The sequence below is a fragment of the Chaetodon auriga genome, chromosome 14 (genome assembly GCF_051107435.1).
Source record: "Chaetodon auriga isolate fChaAug3 chromosome 14, fChaAug3.hap1, whole genome shotgun sequence".
Classification (NCBI taxonomy): domain Eukaryota; kingdom Metazoa; phylum Chordata; class Actinopteri; order Chaetodontiformes; family Chaetodontidae; genus Chaetodon; species Chaetodon auriga.
This window is the reverse complement of record NC_135087.1, coordinates 12237402-12259131: the sequence shown is the minus strand read 5'-3', so window position 1 is coordinate 12259131 and position 21730 is coordinate 12237402. Positions and strand designations below refer to the sequence as shown.

General features: G+C 41.9%; 1 protein-coding gene across 4 annotated transcripts in view; it reads left to right on the top strand.

The window, feature by feature from the left end:
• The first annotated feature begins 174 nt into the window (after positions 1-174).
• The window catches only part of kidins220a (kinase D-interacting substrate 220a), a 46744-nt gene continuing 25188 nt past the window's right edge, over positions 175-21730 (top strand). For 3 of the 4 annotated variants that reach the window (XM_076748895.1, XM_076748894.1, XM_076748893.1), the window contains exons 1-23: positions 231-358; positions 4934-5092; positions 6461-6559; positions 7285-7383; positions 8761-8859; positions 9215-9313; positions 9508-9606; positions 10570-10767; positions 10903-11001; positions 11326-11424; positions 11587-11685; positions 11817-11994; positions 12159-12323; positions 12542-12721; positions 12954-13119; positions 13322-13473; positions 13734-13834; positions 13932-14117; positions 14316-14456; positions 15452-15689; positions 15847-15938; positions 18933-19077; positions 20316-20478. In XM_076748895.1, the coding sequence (XP_076605010.1) occupies positions 4961-5092; positions 6461-6559; positions 7285-7383; positions 8761-8859; positions 9215-9313; positions 9508-9606; positions 10570-10767; positions 10903-11001; positions 11326-11424; positions 11587-11685; positions 11817-11994; positions 12159-12323; positions 12542-12721; positions 12954-13119; positions 13322-13473; positions 13734-13834; positions 13932-14117; positions 14316-14456; positions 15452-15689; positions 15847-15938; positions 18933-19077; positions 20316-20478 (3029 nt within the window). In that variant the 5' untranslated portion in view covers positions 231-358; positions 4934-4960. Of the gene's footprint in view, positions 359-4933; positions 5093-6460; positions 6560-7284; positions 7384-8760; positions 8860-9214; positions 9314-9507; positions 9607-10569; positions 10768-10902; positions 11002-11325; positions 11425-11586; positions 11686-11816; positions 11995-12158; positions 12324-12541; positions 12722-12953; positions 13120-13321; positions 13474-13733; positions 13835-13931; positions 14118-14315; positions 14457-15451; positions 15690-15846; positions 15939-18932; positions 19078-20315; positions 20479-21730 lie in introns of all 4 variants that reach the window. The other variant, XM_076748896.1, reaches the window with a different exon arrangement.

The window sequence follows — 21730 nt, the reverse complement described above, 5'->3', positions numbered from 1 at the left end:
GCTTTTAATTTCCCGCCAGTGCTGGTGAAAATGAGTTGTTGCTCTGACATCTTAAACAGGTCTTGACAGTAAGGACGTTTAAAAATTAAAGCGCAGTAATGTCGTCAGAGGGGGTTCTCCTACCCGACAAAACGTTCCGATAGCTTGGGAGGGGCTCGTGACCCCGTCTGCTCCGCCACTGTCACCACGTTCAGCAGGAGGTGGAGCCACTGAATATACTGTAGCAGCCGGGCGCAGGTTGACGTGAAAAACATACAAGCAAAGAAGCCACAGAATGACGTGAAAAAGTGGTGTTTTTGGCCATTTTCTCCGGACTGGAATTAAACTACAAACGGCGACAGAGCACTCCGGCTTACAGGTAAGAGGATTTCCAGTTGTGCTCTGTACTTTGTTTTCCTTTTTTGGGTGATAAAAGTAAGTAAGGACCTGTTGGAGAGCTAGCCACTCTGAGCTAGCTAACGTTAGCCTGCTAGCCGTTGGGAGTTTCGCGAGCGAGTGTTTTGCTGTTGCTTCCTAGTGACAGTAACACAAAACACGGGAAGTCAGTCTGCTTGTGACACCCTAGTCAAAACCCGTCCATTAGAGACCAGAAAGTGAATTACAGCTGTACTTTAAGGCCACATGTGATACGTGTGCCTCTGTGTGTGCATGTGTGTGTCATCCAGATGTTGACTTTTTAGACAAGCTTGTGTGAAAGACATTCAGTTTCCAGTGGCACATTGAGCCACGAAACATAACACCTTATGTCAACAGCACTGTGTTGAAACTGTGTCAGACCTTCAGTTTCTCTGCAGCAGCTCCCGTGCACAGGGATTTGCTCCAAACACGAGGTCTGCTCAGATATGCGCATAACCTTTTAAAGTAAACTCAGAACCGCCGTCAGTCTTGACCGATGTTAGGTTGTCTCAGGTTTTACTATTAAACTTTTCCAGACCACTCAGTCAACCTGTTTTTTGGAGCAGATCCCGGTGTGTCTGGGAACTGAATCCTCAGCACTTTCATACCCACATGACAAGCCAAGAAGAGCTGAGTGGTTAAATTTAGAGATCCTATCCAATGTTGCCTCCGAAGTTCACGTTTGTGTGTGTTCAGATAACAGCACAGCTGACAAGGAGCTTATTTGAATTTCATGATGATGTCACATGGTCTGTGTTTTCACATAAATACTGAACCATGTCTGACCTCAAAGTAGGTCTGGGTGTTGTGCATATTGATATGAATGATATTGGTCCGTATTGAAACCAGACAAGGGGTCATCTGGGATTTTGGTTGCCTTCCATTTGCGTTTTCCTGCTTCACATCGATATGATTTAGTGTTTTTGTGGGAAGGCTGGAATAAACAGCAAATGCCTCTACCTCTTTGGTCATTGTATCTACGACTAATTTCACAAAAATTCTTCTTGTGTGCTGCCTTATACTTTGTAGAAAAGCGCTAATGCCTTCTCTGTAGAGCTGAAATGTTAAGTCAATTAGTCCATAAATCGATCAATGAAAAATTAATCGGCAACAATTGTGATAATTGAATAATCATCTCTTTTTTTGATCCTCTAAAGTTCACTGGGTGCGGCTTCCTTAAATGTTAATATTTTTTAATACCTTTATTTTGGTTTTGGATGATTGGTAAAACAAAACAAACTCACAAACAAGCCCATCCGGAAGGTACAGGATTACTTATGACCAGTAGTAACAAAAAAATACAGCGTTTGAGTTAATGTAGTCATTTAAATGTGCTCAAGTGACAAGAATGATAATCTGCCAGTGACAGCTCCCATTAAAACCAAACGCTAGTTTATTGCATTTCTCATGGAATTAAAGGGCACAAATTTGGCCGACATCTTAATTGCCTGCCCCACTTTTATCTGTATCATTTGGTGTTGAGCCAGTGCATGTAATGAATGAAAATCTGCTCGCGTGTCCCTATTGTGTTGGGAAGAGATGGGCGTAGGCCGGCCCCCTCATCTAATATTCAGCCTTGAGTGAAGGGGGGATGCTGAGCGTGAGCCCGACAGTGCTTGTTGATACTGTGTGCGAGTGAGCAAAGGATAAAGATTGGTGTTGAATAGACAGATAAATATAAGCTTCACCCTACACCAAGGTAAGGGGGTTCCTGTGTTTATCCTTTTAGTGTTTTCTAGAGGCCATATGTCACTCTTTTAGCAGCTTTAATCATTTGTTTCAGTGGCTTTTGCTGTTTTTTTTTTTTGGTGTTTCGTCTCTGCTGGTTTTTACAGGCTGCATGTTTTGTTGAAAGGATGTGTGTGAGCTCCCATCAAATCATTGCTGAACAGAGGGAGAGGGACAGAGCTAAATGTGTACTGATTGGTTCTTCTGTGGTGTTCTCGTCCACCCATTGTGCTGAGAGACAAGGGGCTGAGGAGGGTGTGTCAACAGGCTCCTATTGCCTTCACTGTAAACAAAGGATTTTTTTCATTTATGCATGTAATGGGAGAACAGCTGGCAGGTGATCATAACTGAAGAAAGAGTGTAAGACTTTGTAAAAGAACAAAGAATTTGTAGTTATTAACTGATTTGCCCCTCTGAATTTGACTGAAATGACTGTTTTGGGCCTTTGTACCGACAGCCCAACAGGCATGTGACATTTACTGACCTGAGCCTGAGCTGTTTGTCTCACAGATTATGAAGAAATTTTGAGCAGCATATTTGCCAGTCTTTATGTGAAACCCATTGACAAGGCAACTTGCAATCAACGAATGCAGCTCATAAATTCTGTGCTTTTGTGGGCAGGAAGTAAGTCTGACCATGATGGAGGAGCCCATCTTGATGAATCATTAATGAGTTTTTCATTGATTGAATGAATGCCTACTACAGATAAAATAGCCATGTTTGAAGGGGGGTTTATTTTGTCGGGTAAAATAATGCACATGACGTCTGGGAAGCTTTTTAATGTATATTACTTTTCAGAGGCAACCTTGTCTGTGCCAAATAGTTACGGAAGTGTACTGCTTTTGAACTCCAAGGTGAAAATGGTTGAAATTACTGAGTAAAATGATGAGTAAAAGGAACATGCTAGTCTATGTCTGAGTTTAAAATAATTCTTTCAAATGGTGGAGCCAAGTTATAGATTATCCCCCCAAAGACGGCCATCTGCATTGATTTGTCAGATGCAGACAATGGCCTAACTGAGTCTTATTGCTGTTTTCCCATCAATGAAAAGCAGTTTGAGTGAGATTGTGTGCAACTGTGCACTGATTGTACTTTCAGGCACTTAAAAGAAAGCAGGACTTTTCTTGTTTGGTGTATGAAAGTTCCACAAAGTCCAATTTAGGCAGTGGAGGAGGGTAGAACTCAGGTTGGTCTTGATATAATTGGAGCACACAGTTGAGTGCACCAATTCTCTCATCATGACATCAAAGGATCAAAGTTTAAAGACTATTGTTAGTCTTCAGTGGTATTTGATGACTTCAGTGGACTTTTGTGAGCTGAGCATTGTGATTGGTCTGCCTTCATTATACTGAGCAGACAAATTTCAGTTCATGTTTTCAGCATGAGCAGGCAGACTGAACTAAACTGAACTGAACCAAGTGCCCCTATTAGCTCTTGTGTAATGGGCATGTGCATTACATTGTCCTAGTGTAACCATACTTTTACATTCTTGTTGAAACGGACACATATAACTGTCCTAAAGGTTGAGGAATGTGTTTGTGGTGGTGTTTGTGCCTTATATGACAGTGAAGGCATACACTGGTGCTTGTACAACCTAATGATATTTTGTGACATTCTGCTTTTACTATTTAAAGTAAAAGTAAAACATAATAAGCATAAAATACATAGAAACCATGCATATGAAAATTTTGTATTTGTTTTGTTCAATTAGTTCAACAATTTGTTTTGCATTTATGCTGCCCTATTGAAATAGCTGTCAGCAAATCTATGCAAAATTTGAGTCAGCTTTTTTGGGAGTGATTAATTGTGAGTGTTACTTGTAAAAGGGAAGCTCAAAGCAGGCATTGAGAATGCTGTGTGTTAACACTGCATTGTGTAACAGGAAGTCCCTTTAGCTATATGTTTATTGTCATCTTTTAGCATGTTAGCAAGCTAACATCTGCTAATTGGCACTAGACACAAAGAACAGCTGAGGCTGATGTGAATGCGATTAGTTTTGGAGGTATTTGGTCACAGCTTAAAGTACTGGATAAACTGTACTGTCGAACTGATGTTGAAGCTTAGAGGAAAAGTCAAAGTCAAGTCGCCATAATTCATCTTTAGAGACCTTGAATAACTGTACGAAATTGCAAAGCTATGCATTCAATAGTTGTCAAGTGTGTGACTTTAGAGGTATGCAGATTTTATCACATTCAGCCAGAGCCAGGCTGGCTGTTACCCAGTTTCCTTTCTTTATGCTAAGCTAAGCTAACTGACAGTGGTATCAATCTTCTCTAACTTTCAGCAAGAAAGCCAGTTTATTTTCCAAAATATCTAACCACTGCTTTAATAACTTAAATATTCTATTATTAATATTATGCTTATGCAATGCATTTTGTAAACAAATACGTGTTAAACTATTAAATCAGTAACTGACATACAGCAAACCAGTAGAGGCTGCAAGCGATCAACTGCTTCAGTTTGCCCACAAACATACCTGCCGCAGATTTACGCTCTACTGAGTGTGTTTTTCAGGTTTCAAGATATGACACCCTCTTTTGTGAATGTATGTAGTGATATTTGTAGCTGGGCAAAAACATGCAGCCTGTTTTTTGTTTGTATGGGTGAGTTTGTGCGTGTGAGCTGGGTTTGGACAGTACATATTTATTCCCTAGCCTTACTTCAAAGACACACCACACCCTTCCTGGCTTCCATTTAACAACTGCTTCTCTCTTAGTAGTGTTGTACATTTAGCTGTGCAGGCCAGATAGACAACATTGGTAACTTTAACCTTCTGTGAATGCTAATCTGCCTTCGTCTCACTCTACAGAGGTGTACAGGTGGTTAGCAGTCAGCCATGGATACCACCACCTCCCTGAAGATGACCTCTCTGGCTGTCCAGAGTCTGTTCAGCTACGTGGAGGAGGAGAACCTGGCTGCCATCAAAGCTCATTTGGACAAGTTCAAAGATGTGGACAGCAGGAGTGATGTAAGTCAGCCATTAGTAAGACAAAGTGTGAAGTAATGAGTGTCTCTTTGAGATCATGTAACAAGTGTTTTGTGGGAAAAGGGATAATGGAATCTGTTGTGCAGCTGTAATGAAACAATACTCCTGAAACTGATTGTAAAGCCATTTGCAAAGAAAAGACAGTACTTTGTATTGTGTTTGGCTAATAGAGGGTTAATGGGAAAGGCTTTCTGGAAGGTTTCCCTTTAAATTGGCCACATATGATATAGCACTTATAAAAACTAGTCAATCCCTTGGACATTTTCATGTTTTGTTGTCTTAATTAATTTTAATCACTTCATAGAGATTTGATTTCACTTTGACATTTAGGGGTCTTTTTCTGTTGATCGGTGTCAAAACAGCCACATTAATCCCACTTTGACTTCGTTACATAAAAGATTGAACCATGAAAACTTCTAAGGGGGGTAAATACTTTTGTGGGCACTAAGTACTCCTAGAAGAACTTAACAATGATGCAATGTACCCTGAAAGAAACAAACAGAGAGTTATAAGGGGCATGTGAAAAGCCAGGAATACCTGTCCAGTGTTTTGATCTGTTATAGCTGCTGTCGTTGTGAGGTAAAGTCTGTTCCCTGCACTTATAGTGCATACATTTAAATTATTGTTCACAAGCTAAAGGATAGGGCTGATGGTATGTTACGTCGTCAACAAATCCCATGAGAAGACCAGAACCTACAATGAACTGATCCTACTAACATGTATGTACAGCCTTATGTAGCATTATTCTCTGTGCCATAGACCTCCATTGTTATCCAAAAACACATCAATGACCCGCACAATTACAATGGATGACCTGCTCGTTCATTGCCATCACTGTAGTTTATTTTCACGTCAGTCCCACATAAACTGCTGTAACTACTCACTACTGAACCGCATCCACATCTGAAAATAGTCCCCAACAAATACACTGTTTACTGTAATTTTTTATCAGTGTTTTGGGAATTGTTTACCCTTTTTACTATTCATCTCTTCAGTAAGAATGAAGGTCCTTGTGGCTCTGGCACAGGAGAGTATTGAGAGACTGTTTTTTTTTTTTTTTTTTTCATTTATTGACAGTAAAAGTAATGACAAATAACACCATCTTTACCCTTTAACCTGACTAATAGAAACCATTTTTATGTGTTAGCTGTATTTCATTAGGGGATCTATTATCAAGTTGTCTTATAGCATAAGGTTAGAGTTGAATCATCAAATAGTATCACTGCCTGCCAGTTCTTTTTCCCAGTGAGTTCTCAGAGGGTTACAGAGAAAACAGTGAAATTAATTGGCTTGTTGGTGTGGTAAAATCTGTATCATGGATTCTGTTACCTCCCTTTTTCCTTGTTCCAGAATGGACAGACTCCCCTGATGGTGGCGGCAGAGCAGGGCAATCTGGAGATAGCGCAAGAGCTCATTAGGAGAGGAGCCAACGTTAACTTGGACGATGTTGTAAGCATGCACACGCACACACATAACCTCTCAAAATGCCTAATGTGAACATCCCCACACGCACAGGTACATGTGGCGTTATACTAGATCACACTCCAGGCACAGGTGAAAAACAATGCGGTCATTTTAACCACATCATCCACTTGACAAAAAGACGTAGCTGAGCTAGAAACCTTGATGTTCCATCTTGCTGAACTCACCACACTCGGGCTTAGTCCATAGCTATTATGAGCCATAATGACGACTTATTACACACTTTTACCTTAGCTCTTTTGACTAAATGACAGGATCCACTTGCTGGCCAACACCCTGTGCCTTCAGGAGCTGACTCCCTCACACGCACACACTCATGCATGTATATACCCTCCCACTTAGGCACACACTTGCATGCTCACACGCTACACCTCTCATTAACATCTCACGTACATATAACCTGCTATTACACATAGCACACTCAAACTTGTGTTCATTCTGGCGCTAACGGAGAAGAAGAAAGGAGAAGTATTACATGCTAAAGTCGCTCTTGTCTTTCATACTTAACTCTCGGACACTCCTGTATGTCAATGCGACATCGTGTTCCCATGAGCACCTGGTATGACCAGCTGGTAGGTACAGTGCTTTGACAGTCCCCGGAGCGTCCCGCGTAGAGCTCGGACCGACGTTTGTCCAACTGGATTTGGAGTGTGATGGGGGTTCCCAGGGTAACAGGTTGTCTGTGTGTGCAGGACTGCTGGACAGCGTTGATCTCAGCAGCTAAGGAGGGCCACATCGAGGTGGTGAGGGAACTGCTGGAGAACAATGCTAACCTGGAACATCGAGACATGGTGAGAAGATAGTGTTACTGAGATATGTAGTGTTATCAATATTAAGTCTACAAAAAGAAGGCCATCCCGGTGGCTTCGTGGATGAGATGTATGCCATGTAATGTCCTCGGTTTGATTCGAGGGACCCTTGGTGCATGTCACCCCCCTCGTTGTCTCTTCTCGTTTCCTCTATATCTATACTATCTACTGTCAAAACATGTCTCAAATGGCCAGTAAGTTATCTTAAGAAAAAAAATAAAAGACAATTTATGCTTATAGGAAGATGTGATAGCTAACATGGAACAAGACACTGTGTCAAACTTCTAAATATACTTGAAACATTAAACTTCAGACAGTGATTAACAAGCTGCTCAAACTCGTGCCATAAGTTGCGTCTTGATAATGTAGCCTTCAAAATATAACAAAGTTTCTACATCCCGACTGTATGTACATTAATGTTTTCCGTAAAATGTGATGACCCCAGTGCTGGTTGAACAGGATGATCCATTAGTCTTGAAATAGACATAAAATGAATTTACTGTATGTGTGATAGCTCCTCTCTAGGAGTAATCCCATTTACTGAGCTCTGGTTGTCTGCGTGGGGCAATGATATAATTTAGTCTTGGGATCTGGACTTGTCAGAGGCAGACAGTTGTCTGTAGGCTTGCTCTGGCAGCTATTCTGTATATTCATGAGCAGACGATTGGCAACATGCAGATGAGATACATAAATTTATTACCCTGGGCTGAGTATGTTCAGTACTATTTGTTATGCAGATGTACCAGCTCAAAATGTATATTTCCAGCAGCCAGAGTTGCTTGAAATGTAATCCAAATGAGCAGTAACTCTCAGTGAGTAGTGTAAGTAGTGTATTAAATGTCTATATTGACACCCAAAGGTGGCACTTTTTTATTTACTTCACTATTTTATCATCTATGATGAGACATTTAGAGCTGATTTTTAATCCTTGGCTTCTTTGACTTTATGGAAGTGACTCAGGACATCACCTGACTCACTGCCATGCGGGACATGTCTAAGCTGCACAGGACAGATCACAGCCAGTCATCACATAGGGATTATAATAAACCACTCTGTGTGATACTGTTCACTCACTGGAAAGTGTGTCACACCAGCTGGAAATAGCACATTTTCCTAACACAAAATCTGCTTAGAAATTGCCCATCCTGTAAGGCTGGAATTTAATCTTATTGTTGCCCTTCCACCTAATTCTAATAAAGTAACACCTATGATTATATGTTCAGACTATAACACACATGTTAATACAGCATATTTTCTGTACGTAGAGCTGTTTTGTAGTCATGAACTAACCTTCTCTCCTTCCCTATCCTCTTAATGTTTCTGTTTAACTCAACTGTGTTCTGTCTATATCTTACTCAGGGCGGTTGGACTGCTCTCATGTGGGCAGCCTATAAAGGTCGTACAGATGTGGCTGAGCTGCTCCTGGAAAAAGGAGCTAACCCCAACATCACTGGTCAGGTACTGAGACTGGACACACTGTTGCATCATAGCAGCATTGGCATCTGTTGTTCCTTTATATTAGCAAACTTAGACTTATAATAGGTATGTTTACATTTCACAGTGTTCACATGATATGTTGATGTCCATGATCGCTCCAGATAAAATTAATTATATGATCATGGGCCATAAATTGTCAGTAAACACAACTGGACATGACCACAAGCCTGCTTGTCACCTGCACAGTGCGATGCCTCCCCCATCATCTGCTGTTTCAGTCTTTTGAGGTGGCTTAAAGCGTTAGTACGACCACAGGCCTGACACTGGTCATTAGTTACTGTCAGCATGACTTCACCCCTGTCCTCTGCCCCAACAGTACAGCGTCTACCCCATTATCTGGGCGGCAGGTCGAGGCCATGCTGAGATTGTCCATCTCCTCCTGCAGCATGGAGCCAAGGTCAACTGCTCAGACAAGGTAACTACACACTGACAGATGGTCGTCATTTACTTGTTTTTAATCATGCGGAAGATGTAGTTAGTGCTATGACCGTAAAAGATTCTTCTTGATTTATTATCCTTCCTTTGTAAGTATTTACAAGCCCCTGGGTTGTTGACTAAAATCATCTCTCACCACTCATGTCCGAACATATTTTCTTCTTTTCTTCCCAGTATGGCACCACTCCTTTGATCTGGGCAGCCAGGAAGGGCCACTATGACAGTGTGATGCATCTTCTGGCCAACGGGGCGGATGTGGACCAAGAAGGAGCGGTAAGTAGATTGTAGATTTCCTGTATGCTTGCTTAGTATTTGTCAGTGGCATTCATCATACTTTCGTCTGTAAAGACTTCCCAAAGTTTGACTTCACAAAACCTTATTAGCCTTTTTACATGATATGCATGCTCTGTCGCTGTCTGTGTGACCTATAAATTATTTTAATCAATAGTCAATCTGCAATTAGGTTGAACTGCATTTTAAAATTGTAGTTTATATAAAAAATATGGAAGATTGTTTTAGTTTTTGAGTGCCAATACCCATATTAAAATGCTTCTATATGGCTTTGCACCCACAACTATTTTGAATAGTATGATGTTTGTCTGTTTCCTAAACAGTGTTAATATTTGATTTGGGTCTCTGAACAGGTAACTTAACAGCTGAGCAAGTCTAATTTTGTTTTGGGTTCACCGTGGGTGCCATGACACACAAAGCGGCCTGTTCTCGCCAGTGTAGTTTTCACACAATCAAGATTTAATGCTCCCGAGCTCTACAAAGGCATTCGCAAACTGCAATATTAAATAATTGATGGCATCTATGACGCAGCGCATCTGTGCTCCTTCGAGTCATGTTGCATCTGTGCTGACACAAACTGAATGATGTGATAGGTTGATATGTAGCATCAGTAATCAGATGGAACTATACTAGCAAATGTTTGAGAGCAATTAATTTTATGTAATTAAGAGACACTAGTGCCTGGAAAAATGTATGAGTTATTGGGCTTGCTATGCAATATGTCAATGATAAATTGTCATTGAGCCTGTGGTGTCTCCCAAAGCTGCTGAAATAGACTGATAGCATTTGGGAAATACAGTTTGTTAATCTTCTGCCATAAATTATTGAACATTTGACATATTTAAGACCAGCCATTTCACATCTTCACACCTAGTCAAAATATGTTGGGGTGAGAGGGACCCTCAAATCTGCAAATTTCAGTTCCTCCTCCTTGTGTCTTTTCAGAACTCAATGACGGCTCTGATCGTGGCAGTGAAAGGTGGCTACACAAAGGTCGTTAAGGAGCTGCTGAAGAGGAACCCAAATGTCAACATGACGGACAAGGATGGCAGCACAGCCCTGGCCATTGCTGCCAAGGAGGGACACACCGAGATCGTACAGGACCTGCTGGATGCTGGCACCTATGTCAATATCCCAGACAGGGTGAGGACACCCTACAGCAGCATTACATGCTTTCTGTTTGAAGATGCAGAAGAGCAGTTGATATGAAATACACTGCTGAGTGAAACACAATTCATGCCTCTCTGTGCCTGTTTTTCCTTTCGGTCTCCCTTTCAGAGTGGGGAAACGATGCTTATTGGAGCAGTGAGAGGAGGTCATGTGGAGATAGTCCGAGCTCTGCTGAACAAATACGCAGATATTGACGTCAGAGGCCAGGTGGGAGCTCCTCTGTCTTTATCTTTGCTGCCTTATTGATGTTTAAAAGTAGGCAGGAGGCCTTCTTGTGTTCTCAAGCTCTGTTGTTTCTTGGTTAAGTGAACTTCAATCCATGGGTTAGAATTACGCAAACATACACAAGTATTATCGCTGCATAAACAGACACATCTTGGTGCACTATGGGTAATCCTTCACATTATACATACACTACACACGATGCATCCTCAGTTATGCACACTAGTCCATAATCCTTTTTGTATTTCTTACACAGTTTATTTTGTCAACATAAACAAGCTGGTATTTGCTTTGTCCCTTCCACATCAGGATGGAAAGACTGCCCTCTACTGGGCAGTGGAAAAAGGCAACGCTACCATGGTGAGAGATATCCTGCAGTGTAATCCTGACACCGAGAGCTGCACGAAGGTACAGCACACCCTGTAGTAGAGGAGTAAAATGCACTCTCTCTTATCCCTCAAATTTCTACTAAAGTATCATGTTTTTCTTTTTATTTCTTCTATACTGACTTTAAAACATAAAGGTTTAAGGGTTTTCCCTTCACTATGTCATATAATCTTTGTGTTTTAGGAAGGAGAGACTCCACTTATCAAAGCCACAAAAATGAGGAACATAGAAATAGTGGAACTGCTGCTAGATAAAGGTGCTAAGGTGTCTGCATTGGACAAGGTACTTTTTAAAGGACACTTGTATACTGCGCACTCGTGTACTCAAAACAAATTGTCATAGCAGTACTTTAATAGCATTATTTAGTGCAGTGATCTGGACATTTCTTTTTCTCTGTGTTTTTCTTGACTCAGAAAGGGGACACGCCCCTCCACATTGCCATCCGAGGGCGAAGTCGAAAGTTGGCTGAGCTGCTGCTGAGGAACCCTAAAGATGGCCGCCTGCTTTACCGGCCCAACAAAGCTGGAGAGACGCCGTACAACATCGACTGTACCCACCAGAAAAGCATCCTCACGCAGATATTTGGAGCCAGTATGACCCATTTCTGTATTTCATTCAGAAGGAACCGTGTGACAGAACAAGCGCATAGCCAGAAAAGATTAAACTGCATTACGTTTTCTTGTCATATCTTCTTTCTACACCGTTAATCTTTTTCTCTCTTTACATTTTTCTTTTTGCCTCTCTTTCTCTCTCAGAGCACCTCTCCCCCTCTGAGTCGGATGGAGACATGTTGGGTTATGACCTGTATAGCAGTGCTCTAGCAGACATCCTTAGCGAGCCCACCATGCAGCCGCCTATCTGTGTCGGACTGTACGCTCAGTGGGGCAGCGGCAAGTCTTTCCTTCTTAAGAAACTGGAGGGTAAGTAAGCCTACAGCATTAGAAACTGTCTGACAAAGATTAAGAGTACTGAACTGTGGAAACTGGCTTTCTGGACAAAACAACTCACTCCTTCTGTAACACTTTAAATTATGATTTTCAACGTATCCTTTATTTGAAAATGTCCCTCATATACTTGATTGAAATATCTGACATGAGAATATTTTTTTAGCCTCTTTTTCCTCCCTCTTGTCCAACAGATGAGATGAAGACCTTTGCAGGCCAGCAGATAGAGCCGTTGTTCCAGTTCTCTTGGCTGGTTGTCTTCCTCACCCTGCTACTCTGCGGCTCAGTGGCCGTGGTTCTGGGCTTTACTGTTGATCCCAAGCTGGCAATTGCCGTCTCCCTCAGCCTCCTCGCCTTGCTCTACATCTTTTTCGGTGAGGAGACAAATCTAGAGCTAGACATGCAACAGTGATGTGATAACCAATTCTGATTTCATTCGACCTGCTCCGCAGGGAGAGCATAGACATGGTTGAATTACATGATGATTACATGAGTTTTAAATCGATTAAATATAAATGCTTACACATATATTAATACAAGGCTTTTACCAAACAAATGCCACCCAATTCTAATACTACTAATACTACTACTGTCTACTGTCTCCAGTGTTGGTGTACTTTGGAAGTCGGCGTGAGAGGGAGAGCTGGAACTGGGCGTGGGTCATCAGCACCCGTCTGGCACGCCAGGTCGGCTACCTGGAGCTGCTGCTCAAACTGATGTTCGTCAACCCCCCTGAACTTCCTGAGCAGACCACCCGCGCGCTGCCTGTCAGGTGACAGCGACAGTCACACACACACACACACACACACACACACACACACACACACACACTCTTAGGGATTTGCGTCACTTCCCCAGGTCCAAGACAAAAATATACATTATTAAAGTGAATACTTCAGTCCCAGTCCCATCTGCAGTTTGCTGTCTAACTGAGCGAATCAAAGCATCATTTCTCTTTGTCACATGCCACACAGGTTCTTGTTCACGGATTATAATCGTCTGTCCAGCGTTGGGGGGGAGACCTCCATGGCTGAGATGGTTGCCACGCTCTCAGATGCCTGTGAGAGGGAGTTTGGCTTCATGGCCACCAGGCTTTTCAGGGTTTTCAAGAACGATGAGGTCCAAGGTGAGGTCTCGGTCTTTGGCTTTAGTCTCTGTGTAACTGTACAGTTTTTGTAGACTGTAAAACCAAAATTTCAAGAAGTGAAATATATCAGGTTTCTTGCATATGCTTACATCACAGCAAAATTAGATAGAGAATGCTGTTTAAGGCAGTCTTTTCTTTATTAACTACATTCTTCCTTAAATGACATTCGTATGTGAAAGTTGTGGTAATTCCAAGTGCATCTCTCTCCCGTTTTCCTCTACCTTCCTTTCATACTCCAGCTAAGAAGTGGAAGAAAACATGTTGTGTTCCCTCCTTCGTGCTGTTTGCCTTGACCCTGGGATGCCTAATCACTGGTATGGCCCTGCTGGCCATCTTTAAGGTGGGTGAGAGCAATGAACCAGGGATGCTACATTTAAATAGCATGTGCTCAAACTACAAGGTCACCAGTAATCAGTGTCAATGCCTTTATTTCTCAGGTGGACCCTGAGAACTTGACAGTAAATGCAGTGCTGATAGCCATGGCCAGTGTGGTGGGCCTGGCCTTGCTGCTCAACTGTAGGACCTGGTGGCAGGTGGCCGACTCAATCCTCAACTCCCAGAGGAAACGGCTGCACAGTGCTGCCAACAACTTGCACAAACTCAAGAGTGAAGGATTTATGAAGGTAAACTAATGCACTGTAGTTATTGTGTCCGATCAAGGACAAATGGAAATCCTTTGACATTGTGGTGTCATAGCTAAAGGGGCTTTCCATTTGCTTATGAAGTTAAGAAGCTGTAGTTCTGAATCCAATCAATTTCTTTTCACGCATAAACATTGATAATTAAACTGTTCTGAGCTGTTTGTTTTTCCCCTACACCAGGTTCTGAAGCATGAAGTGGAGCTAATGTCAAAAATGGCCAAAACCATAGATGGCTTTACCCAGAATCAGACACGCATGGCTGTCATCATCGACGGACTGGACGCCTGTGAGCAGGACAAAGTACTGCAGATGCTGGACACGGTGTGTGTTTGCAGATGATCCTATGCGTGGCCACATGAATGATGAGTGCAGCTTCGTCTTTCCTCATAACAAGATAATATGAAGGAATTACACTTTTCAACATCTGTCACTTGAGCACATTTGCAGCCGTGAGACAGCTTGTTGTAGAGCAGCTGCCATGCGGCCTTAACTTTCAGTGGGCGTTTCACCTGTGCACACAGACCCCACACATCTCCAGCACCGTGCATCCACCCCGGAGTTCCCAGCTGCCTCAGCTTGCCTCCAACTTAAGATTCTTCTTCCCAGCTGCTGTAATATAATTTCATTTAGCCAAATGTTATTATTTTGTGAAGTAATCCCAGAGAAGATGGCAACCTCCTGCGTGCTAATGTCATCTTCTCATCTCGGCAAGCACCTCCCAGTTGCTCTGAAACCATCTTCAGAGAGATTCAGACTGACATCCATGTTTTGTTGGATACGCAAAATACAAAATCTTCTTTTTCTTCAGTCTGTGTACTTTGCCGACTGGATAATGTCCATTAAAGATGTGACATCATGTGATGCCGCCTTAGTCGATGGTGCTGACAGCTGCTGTGGTAACAGAGGTTCATAATCATGCAGGCCAAGACTGAGGGTGTTGGCCAGGGGGTTAACAAACCACGTGTGCCTGTTTCACAAATTGATGTCCTGTGACACTTGAACAAAGTCCCTTAGTTAACAAATAGGAAATCCCCAACACCATGTGCTGTGGACAGTCAGCTCTCACGGGGGTTGTAAAGTTTAAGTACCACATTTGACTGAGGCCTCCACTAACCCTTTGATATTAAAGTAGAAAACACTCCACACAGGGATCTGCTGTGCTAAAAACTCAGTTCTTCACATGATTGAACCAAATTGATTTCATTCCAAGCAGTAGTGCAACAGCCTGATATAATAGTTTGAAAAATGTTTTATGAAACAACAACAAAAAGAGGTCCTTTACACACTAACTTATTCCTGTTCCTGTCTCATTCTAGGTGCGGGTTCTCTTCTCCAAAGGCCCTTTCATCTCCATATTTGCCAGTGACCCCCATATTATCATCAAAGCTATCAACCAAAACCTCAACAGTGTGCTGAGAGACTCCAACATCAATGGACATGACTACATGAGGAACATCGTTCACCTGCCAGTATTCCTCAACAGTAGAGGCCTCAGTACGGCCAAAAAGCTCTGCACGGTAGCCCCCACCAATGGAGAGGCATTGCCTGCTGAGGGTAAGGACAGGGGCTCATAATCAATGTATTTGTATGCACATATATGGAGTGTTGCTCACAGTTTTAACTACAGCCACCCAATATTTGGTGTGTATTTATTTATTTTATTCAAAGGCACTGTCATTGTCTCTTCTGCTCGCTCTCTCTCTCTCTCCAGGATGGCATGAAGATATGGACAGGAAGATGTCTCAGTCCAGCTTGGTCCAAGACCAGGCCAAGTTTGGCAGCAAGACCGCCCTAAACCGCAGGGTAACAGCTTTTCCAGCCTAGATTTAGTTTGTATAGGCCAATGTCACATACAATGTTTTGGTGGGTTTTATATTCCCACATCAGTGTTTCCAGACCCCACCCAAACTGTTGACCCTAAGAGGAACCCTGGCATGTAAACACAAGACCTCTTCTCAGATGGTTGGATGCAATAAGTTGTAGGTGGAGGAATGGTAAAAATAATAGACTGGCAATAATAGAAATTCAAGTCCAAGAGGAGGATTATAGTAAATCCAAATTAGATATACTAAGACCGATATATCAACCACTGTGTATTCTACTTGTCACCCTAAATAGGCACAGTTTATACCCCACCCTAACCCACAACAACCAAATCAAAAAAGCCAAAGTTGATACCAAATTGTAGCCAAGCTTTTGCTAGAAAATTAAAATGAAGACATGTTTTGTTTATAGAGTGAGGTAAAATAGATTTGTTTTCCCACAACACTTATTCCCACAGCACTCTTGCTGTCTGTAAATATCATAAAGCTGGAAATGGATACTTGATGTCCCGAAACATTAATCAAACTTAATTAAAATGCAGTTAGCTCACCACAACTTGAATAGAAAACATTGGATTAGAGCTGGAGATGCTGCCTTAGAAACCCTCACCGCTCTCTCTGTTTTCAGCCTCCTCCCTGAAGGGGGGGGGGGGGGGGGGGGGGGCTGTTCAGTACAGGCGTGGTGTTGGCAAGCAGTGCAGAGGCCAGAGGACAGAAGGAGACACACCGAGATGAGAAGAGAGAGGTGCTCTGTGTGCGGCCAAGGTTCCTGGTGTAATTGATGTAATGACTGTTTATCCTTCCTGCTGCGTTGCCACAGCCTAATGACAAGGCCTAGCAGCAGTGGGTCCCTGTGACAAAACACTGGCACCAGGTCTGCTGGCAGGAGGCTAAGTGACTCCACTGCTGTCGCTGATCTTCCTCCCCCCCGCGAGACCTTCTCGCTACCCCTCCTTCCTTCCCGCCTCCCTCTCTTATTTGTTTGTTTGACATTTGTTTGTACCTCGGGTTCACCAGTACTCTCAATTATTGGTGCTGGCCTTTTATTATGAGGCGGCATGCTCTTTTTATTTGCCCTCCACCACTAGCTAGCTCTTGGCAGGAGGGCCCTCTTTCTACAAATGGAAATTAAAATGAGGGCAGGACGAGAAAATGAATTAGTGGCTCTCCATTTTCATGTCGCTCCTCAAGTTGTGGATGACATTAGTAGTATCTCTGCCATCTTATTTCCATTTACCGGAATGAAATGAATTTATAAGGAAACTATTTATCACCTGGAACATTCAGTGTTTATAAAGAAATAAAGGAACCACCCTCTCAAGCCTTTTTCACAGAATGATTGAGCAGAAACATCTGCGAGGAGAGGAAACAGATACAAAAACAATCATCTAAATGAACCAATGAAGTAAAACTACCTTAGAATCAATATGGAAAGTCAGCTGCACAGGACTGTCTGTATGATAGACCTTTCCAGCTCTGGCTGAGTGGTGGCCATATGTTTCATCTCTCTGAGAAAGAGGTCATGAGACTGGCGTTATGACTTCAAAGTCAACCAAAAGCCTCGCCTTGGCTCATGACCATGGCAGCTGTCTGATATCATCACAGATGTTCTCCGGTAGATCTGTGTCAATAGCTCGCCTGTGTGTCATGACTGTTCAGCTCTGGACAGTAGCTCTTTGATTTTTATGTACAGTCACAGGGAGTTATATGTTTTTCTCATGAAAACAGACTCCATAGAGGGGCAGACAGAAGAAGCTGATCATTAGAGTGACAAAATGAAAGAAAACGTTGTTTTTTTCAAGCGTAAGGTTTTGCAGTGACATGGCCTGAGATCCTGAGATCATGCCTGAGATCACATGGTGACCCTGTAAGGCCTGCTCTCCTGTCTCATGACGCACAGCTTGCAGCAGTGATTATGCACAAGTAATATTATGCTTGTGTTCCACTTGTGCTTTTACTTTGTAGAGATCTAATTTGAAAGAGTTCCCACTCCAGTAAATGGCTGTTAAATGTCTCCTGTAGTTGTAGTGGTTTTACATCAGTAACCCTGCTCCTACCTTCCTGCTGATATACTGCTATTTTTAATTTTATTTTTATTTTGGAAAAGCATTCATTTCCCATTTGTCATTTTACATAGTTTCGGTGTTACTGCAAAGAAATTCACATAACGTTAGCTTTAATTATCTACAGTTGAACATGGGAAGCTGTCATTTTAGATACCGCAACGAGGGGCGGAAAAAGACCAAAAGTTGTATATCATGTTATATTCTCACTCATTTATTTAAGTCATATCAAGGAGCTAAAGTCTGAACTTTGTTCAAATCTGGAAAAAAATATTTTTTTGTATTTTGAGGGAAAATAATCTAATATATAATTCATATATTATTTCTATCTGATTTTAGCCATTTCCTCATGACAGCCTTTTTGCCTGCTGCCAGAAGTATTTGAATTGTTTCTTATCAATGATATTCCACCCTTCAAATGAGATGACAACTGTATATACATCTTCAGAATTGAAAGGAATGTCAACTTCAGTCATTTATTAACATGTTCATGAATTTCCTGCCAGTGAGGCACAATGACCTGGAAATTCCAGAAACTTTAGAAGTGATTGGCATCATTTATCCCACATTGTGTAGTCTCCAAAATCTGTCACCACTTCTCTGATGTCTTTTTGCAAGGGCATAATAAAAAAACCTCACAAGATTTTTGATATATTGTTTTAATTAACACAACGACAGGATTTATTTCATAGAACTTCAATAAAAATGCAGTTCTGATTCTTTCCAAATTTCTGATTTTTCAGCATTACGTTCCGTCACGTAATGCCAAGATGCATTAAAACCACAAATGAAACCGTAGTCTTGGAGACGCTTTAATCTTGCCAAGCCAGCTGGAATCATGACGAACATGTGAAATTTCCAATCTCATGCTGATAATTTGAGTTTCTGGTTTTTCTTTGCGCTCTGTTAAGGACACATACCGGCGTCGGCACATGCAGAGGACCATCACCAGGCAGATGTCCTTCGACCTGACCAAGCTGCTGGTGACTGAGGACTGGTTCAGCGACATCAGCCCACAGACCATGAGGAGGCTGCTCAACATTGTTTCTATCACAGGTAGAGAATAAACCATGTTCAGCTGTAGCACCACCCTCATCCCATAATGTTAACCACCAACATCTTCTGAAAATTCAATGAATGGTTTATATAAAATGGTCACAAGGTAAGGCATATTTCTTATCACATTTGAATTATATACTTGATAAATAAAAGATACTTGCTCATATTTCATTATTTTTCTCCTTATTTCTTAACTTTTTTGCAAATTTCCAATTAAGCATGTCACAAAATGTGAAATATTAATGTATAAACTATCAATCGACTCTGTGTTGTTTGATATGATTCTGTTCCAGTCTGCTGTGGTCTTGTCTGGTCTGTGACCAGGCTTGGTTTGCTAGTCCTTCTTCTGTTCAGAATGACCCCGCTCTGTGTTGCGTTTACTCTCCTCCATGTTTGTTGGTGTTGTTTCATGCAAATTTTCAGCCTGCACCCCTGCTGTTTGGAAGAACGCAAAGTGTCATCCAAATGAGGAGAAACATTGCCGTGGAGAGAAATAAACGATAGAGCATAATATGAAACGATTGAAGTCTTTCTATCATCACACATTATATATCGTCAAATCAGCCCGTAATTGGATGGTTAAGTTTAATCAGCCACTGAGAAAATATTACTGGGCGTGGAGAAAAACACAAAACTTCTTGACCAGTGGGGGCAAGCATGGGGTTGCTGAGGTGCATTTAATCAAGCATTTTAATGAAGAGAACATTTTACTTGCAAGTCTATAGACAGGCATTTAAATTCAGCATAAATAGTATTTCCATTTGTAATAATGACATAGCAGCATGTTAGGATTAAAAAATTATGGACGCAATTTCAGAAATATTGATGTCAGTTTATACAAGTGTAACATCCACTCAGCAGTTTGAGAAACAGTCTGAAAGGTGGAAAACAGTTTGATGCTGACCAGCTTGTGTGAAAGTTGACACAAGAAGACTTATATAACAAGTTATACATATGAAATATACTGTAAAGACAGTATATCAGAATGCTGCAGTGGGTCATGTAAGAGCAGCCTCAGCTTCTGTAAAATAATCTCAGTGATGTTTGTTGATTATGATTCAAACCAATGACGTTACAGTTACAAACCCACTTCTTTATTCTTAATGCCACAAATTTGGGCAGGTTATTCATCAACAGGATGCACAACCCTGAGAGGTTTGTTTTCTCTGGCAGATTGGAAGTGAGAGTAGACCAGTGACTTCTAAGGCCACTAATCCTCCATCTATTGTTGATAGGTCGTCTGTTGCGAGCCAATCAGATCATCTTCAACTGGGACCGACTGGCATCATGGATCAACCTGACGGAAGAGTGGCCTTACAGGACATCATGGATCATCCTCTTTTTGGAGGAGACTGACGGAGTGTCTGACCAGGTCGCTCTCAAGACCATCTATGAGAGGTACACACACACACTCACACACAGACAGGCACAATCACTTCATCTTTAGTAATTTATCTTATCTATGAAGTGTACTGGCTTCTTCAGTACATTCTCTTTGTAGCATTTCCCTTTTTTCCCTTTCTTCTCTCTTGTTTTGTCCATTTCTCTGTTTTTAAAACTTGGGGCATGACATAAGCAGCCTGAGGATACTTTAAACCATAAAATGGAAATTAGGTCCAGTAAATTTAGCTTAAGAGACCCAGCATCGTAAGCACATCGCTGCAGAGTTGCTCCTGTGTCCTGACCTTCCTGACGAGATCAAAAAGTCAGAACAGAATTTAAGACTTGGAGCCAATAGAGAATCATATTTCTTGACGTTCTCTCTTTGAAATACTGGTATAAGTAGCTTTCACCAGCAGGTGGCAGTAGAGGATCTTGTTTTCAATGTGGGCTACAGTAGTCCATGGTCACTGCTTATGGCTGTGAGTGCCACACTAATTGGCAACTGACAGACAGATTTTGTAATTGATCATAATGCACAACGCAAATGATGGCAGTATTGTAGCCTGGACATCTCCACATTCATGAAAGGACACATTTCTTTAAAAGTGCACAAGAGACAATCGACCCTCATTCGTCTTTGGAAGCAGTGAAGGAAAAGTCTCGTACCTCTCTGTGTGTGTAAACAGTATGACTGCTCATGCCTTTGTATGTGTGTGGTCACGGATGCTTTCAGGCGTGCTCACCGCAGAAGAGAGGAGGGGAACCGACACAGGCTGAGTCGCTGGGTTCGGGTGCTGTTGTGCATCAGTCGCTGGCCTTTAAAGGTTGCACTCTGTCACAATACACTAGTGCCTATGACTCCTGCGGCAGTGAAGTGTCACAGACCGTTACTGTCAGCCAGTCAGCCAGCTAGACTCAGAAGACAACCCTCCCTCCCCCATCTCCAAGGCAAACCACTGCCTCATTAGACTAGGTTTTTGCTGTTTGGCTTTCAAAGGACAATAGGTATTAACTTCCATTTTTTTATTTGGCAGTCAAGTGTTACATGGAACGGTACGAAGTGTCTTAGTCAGAAGGTTGGATTATTTTGCTGGACATGATGATGCCTGACTTTTAGAATTGTTCATTTAGGCAAAATAACTTTTCACTACATTCGTGTTTAAGTAGGGTGGACACTCTAAAGGAAATGGCCATATTTTTACAATAATTAATCTGGAAAACTAAACTGGCACACAAAATTATACGCTAGGACAGCCATAAAATTCTG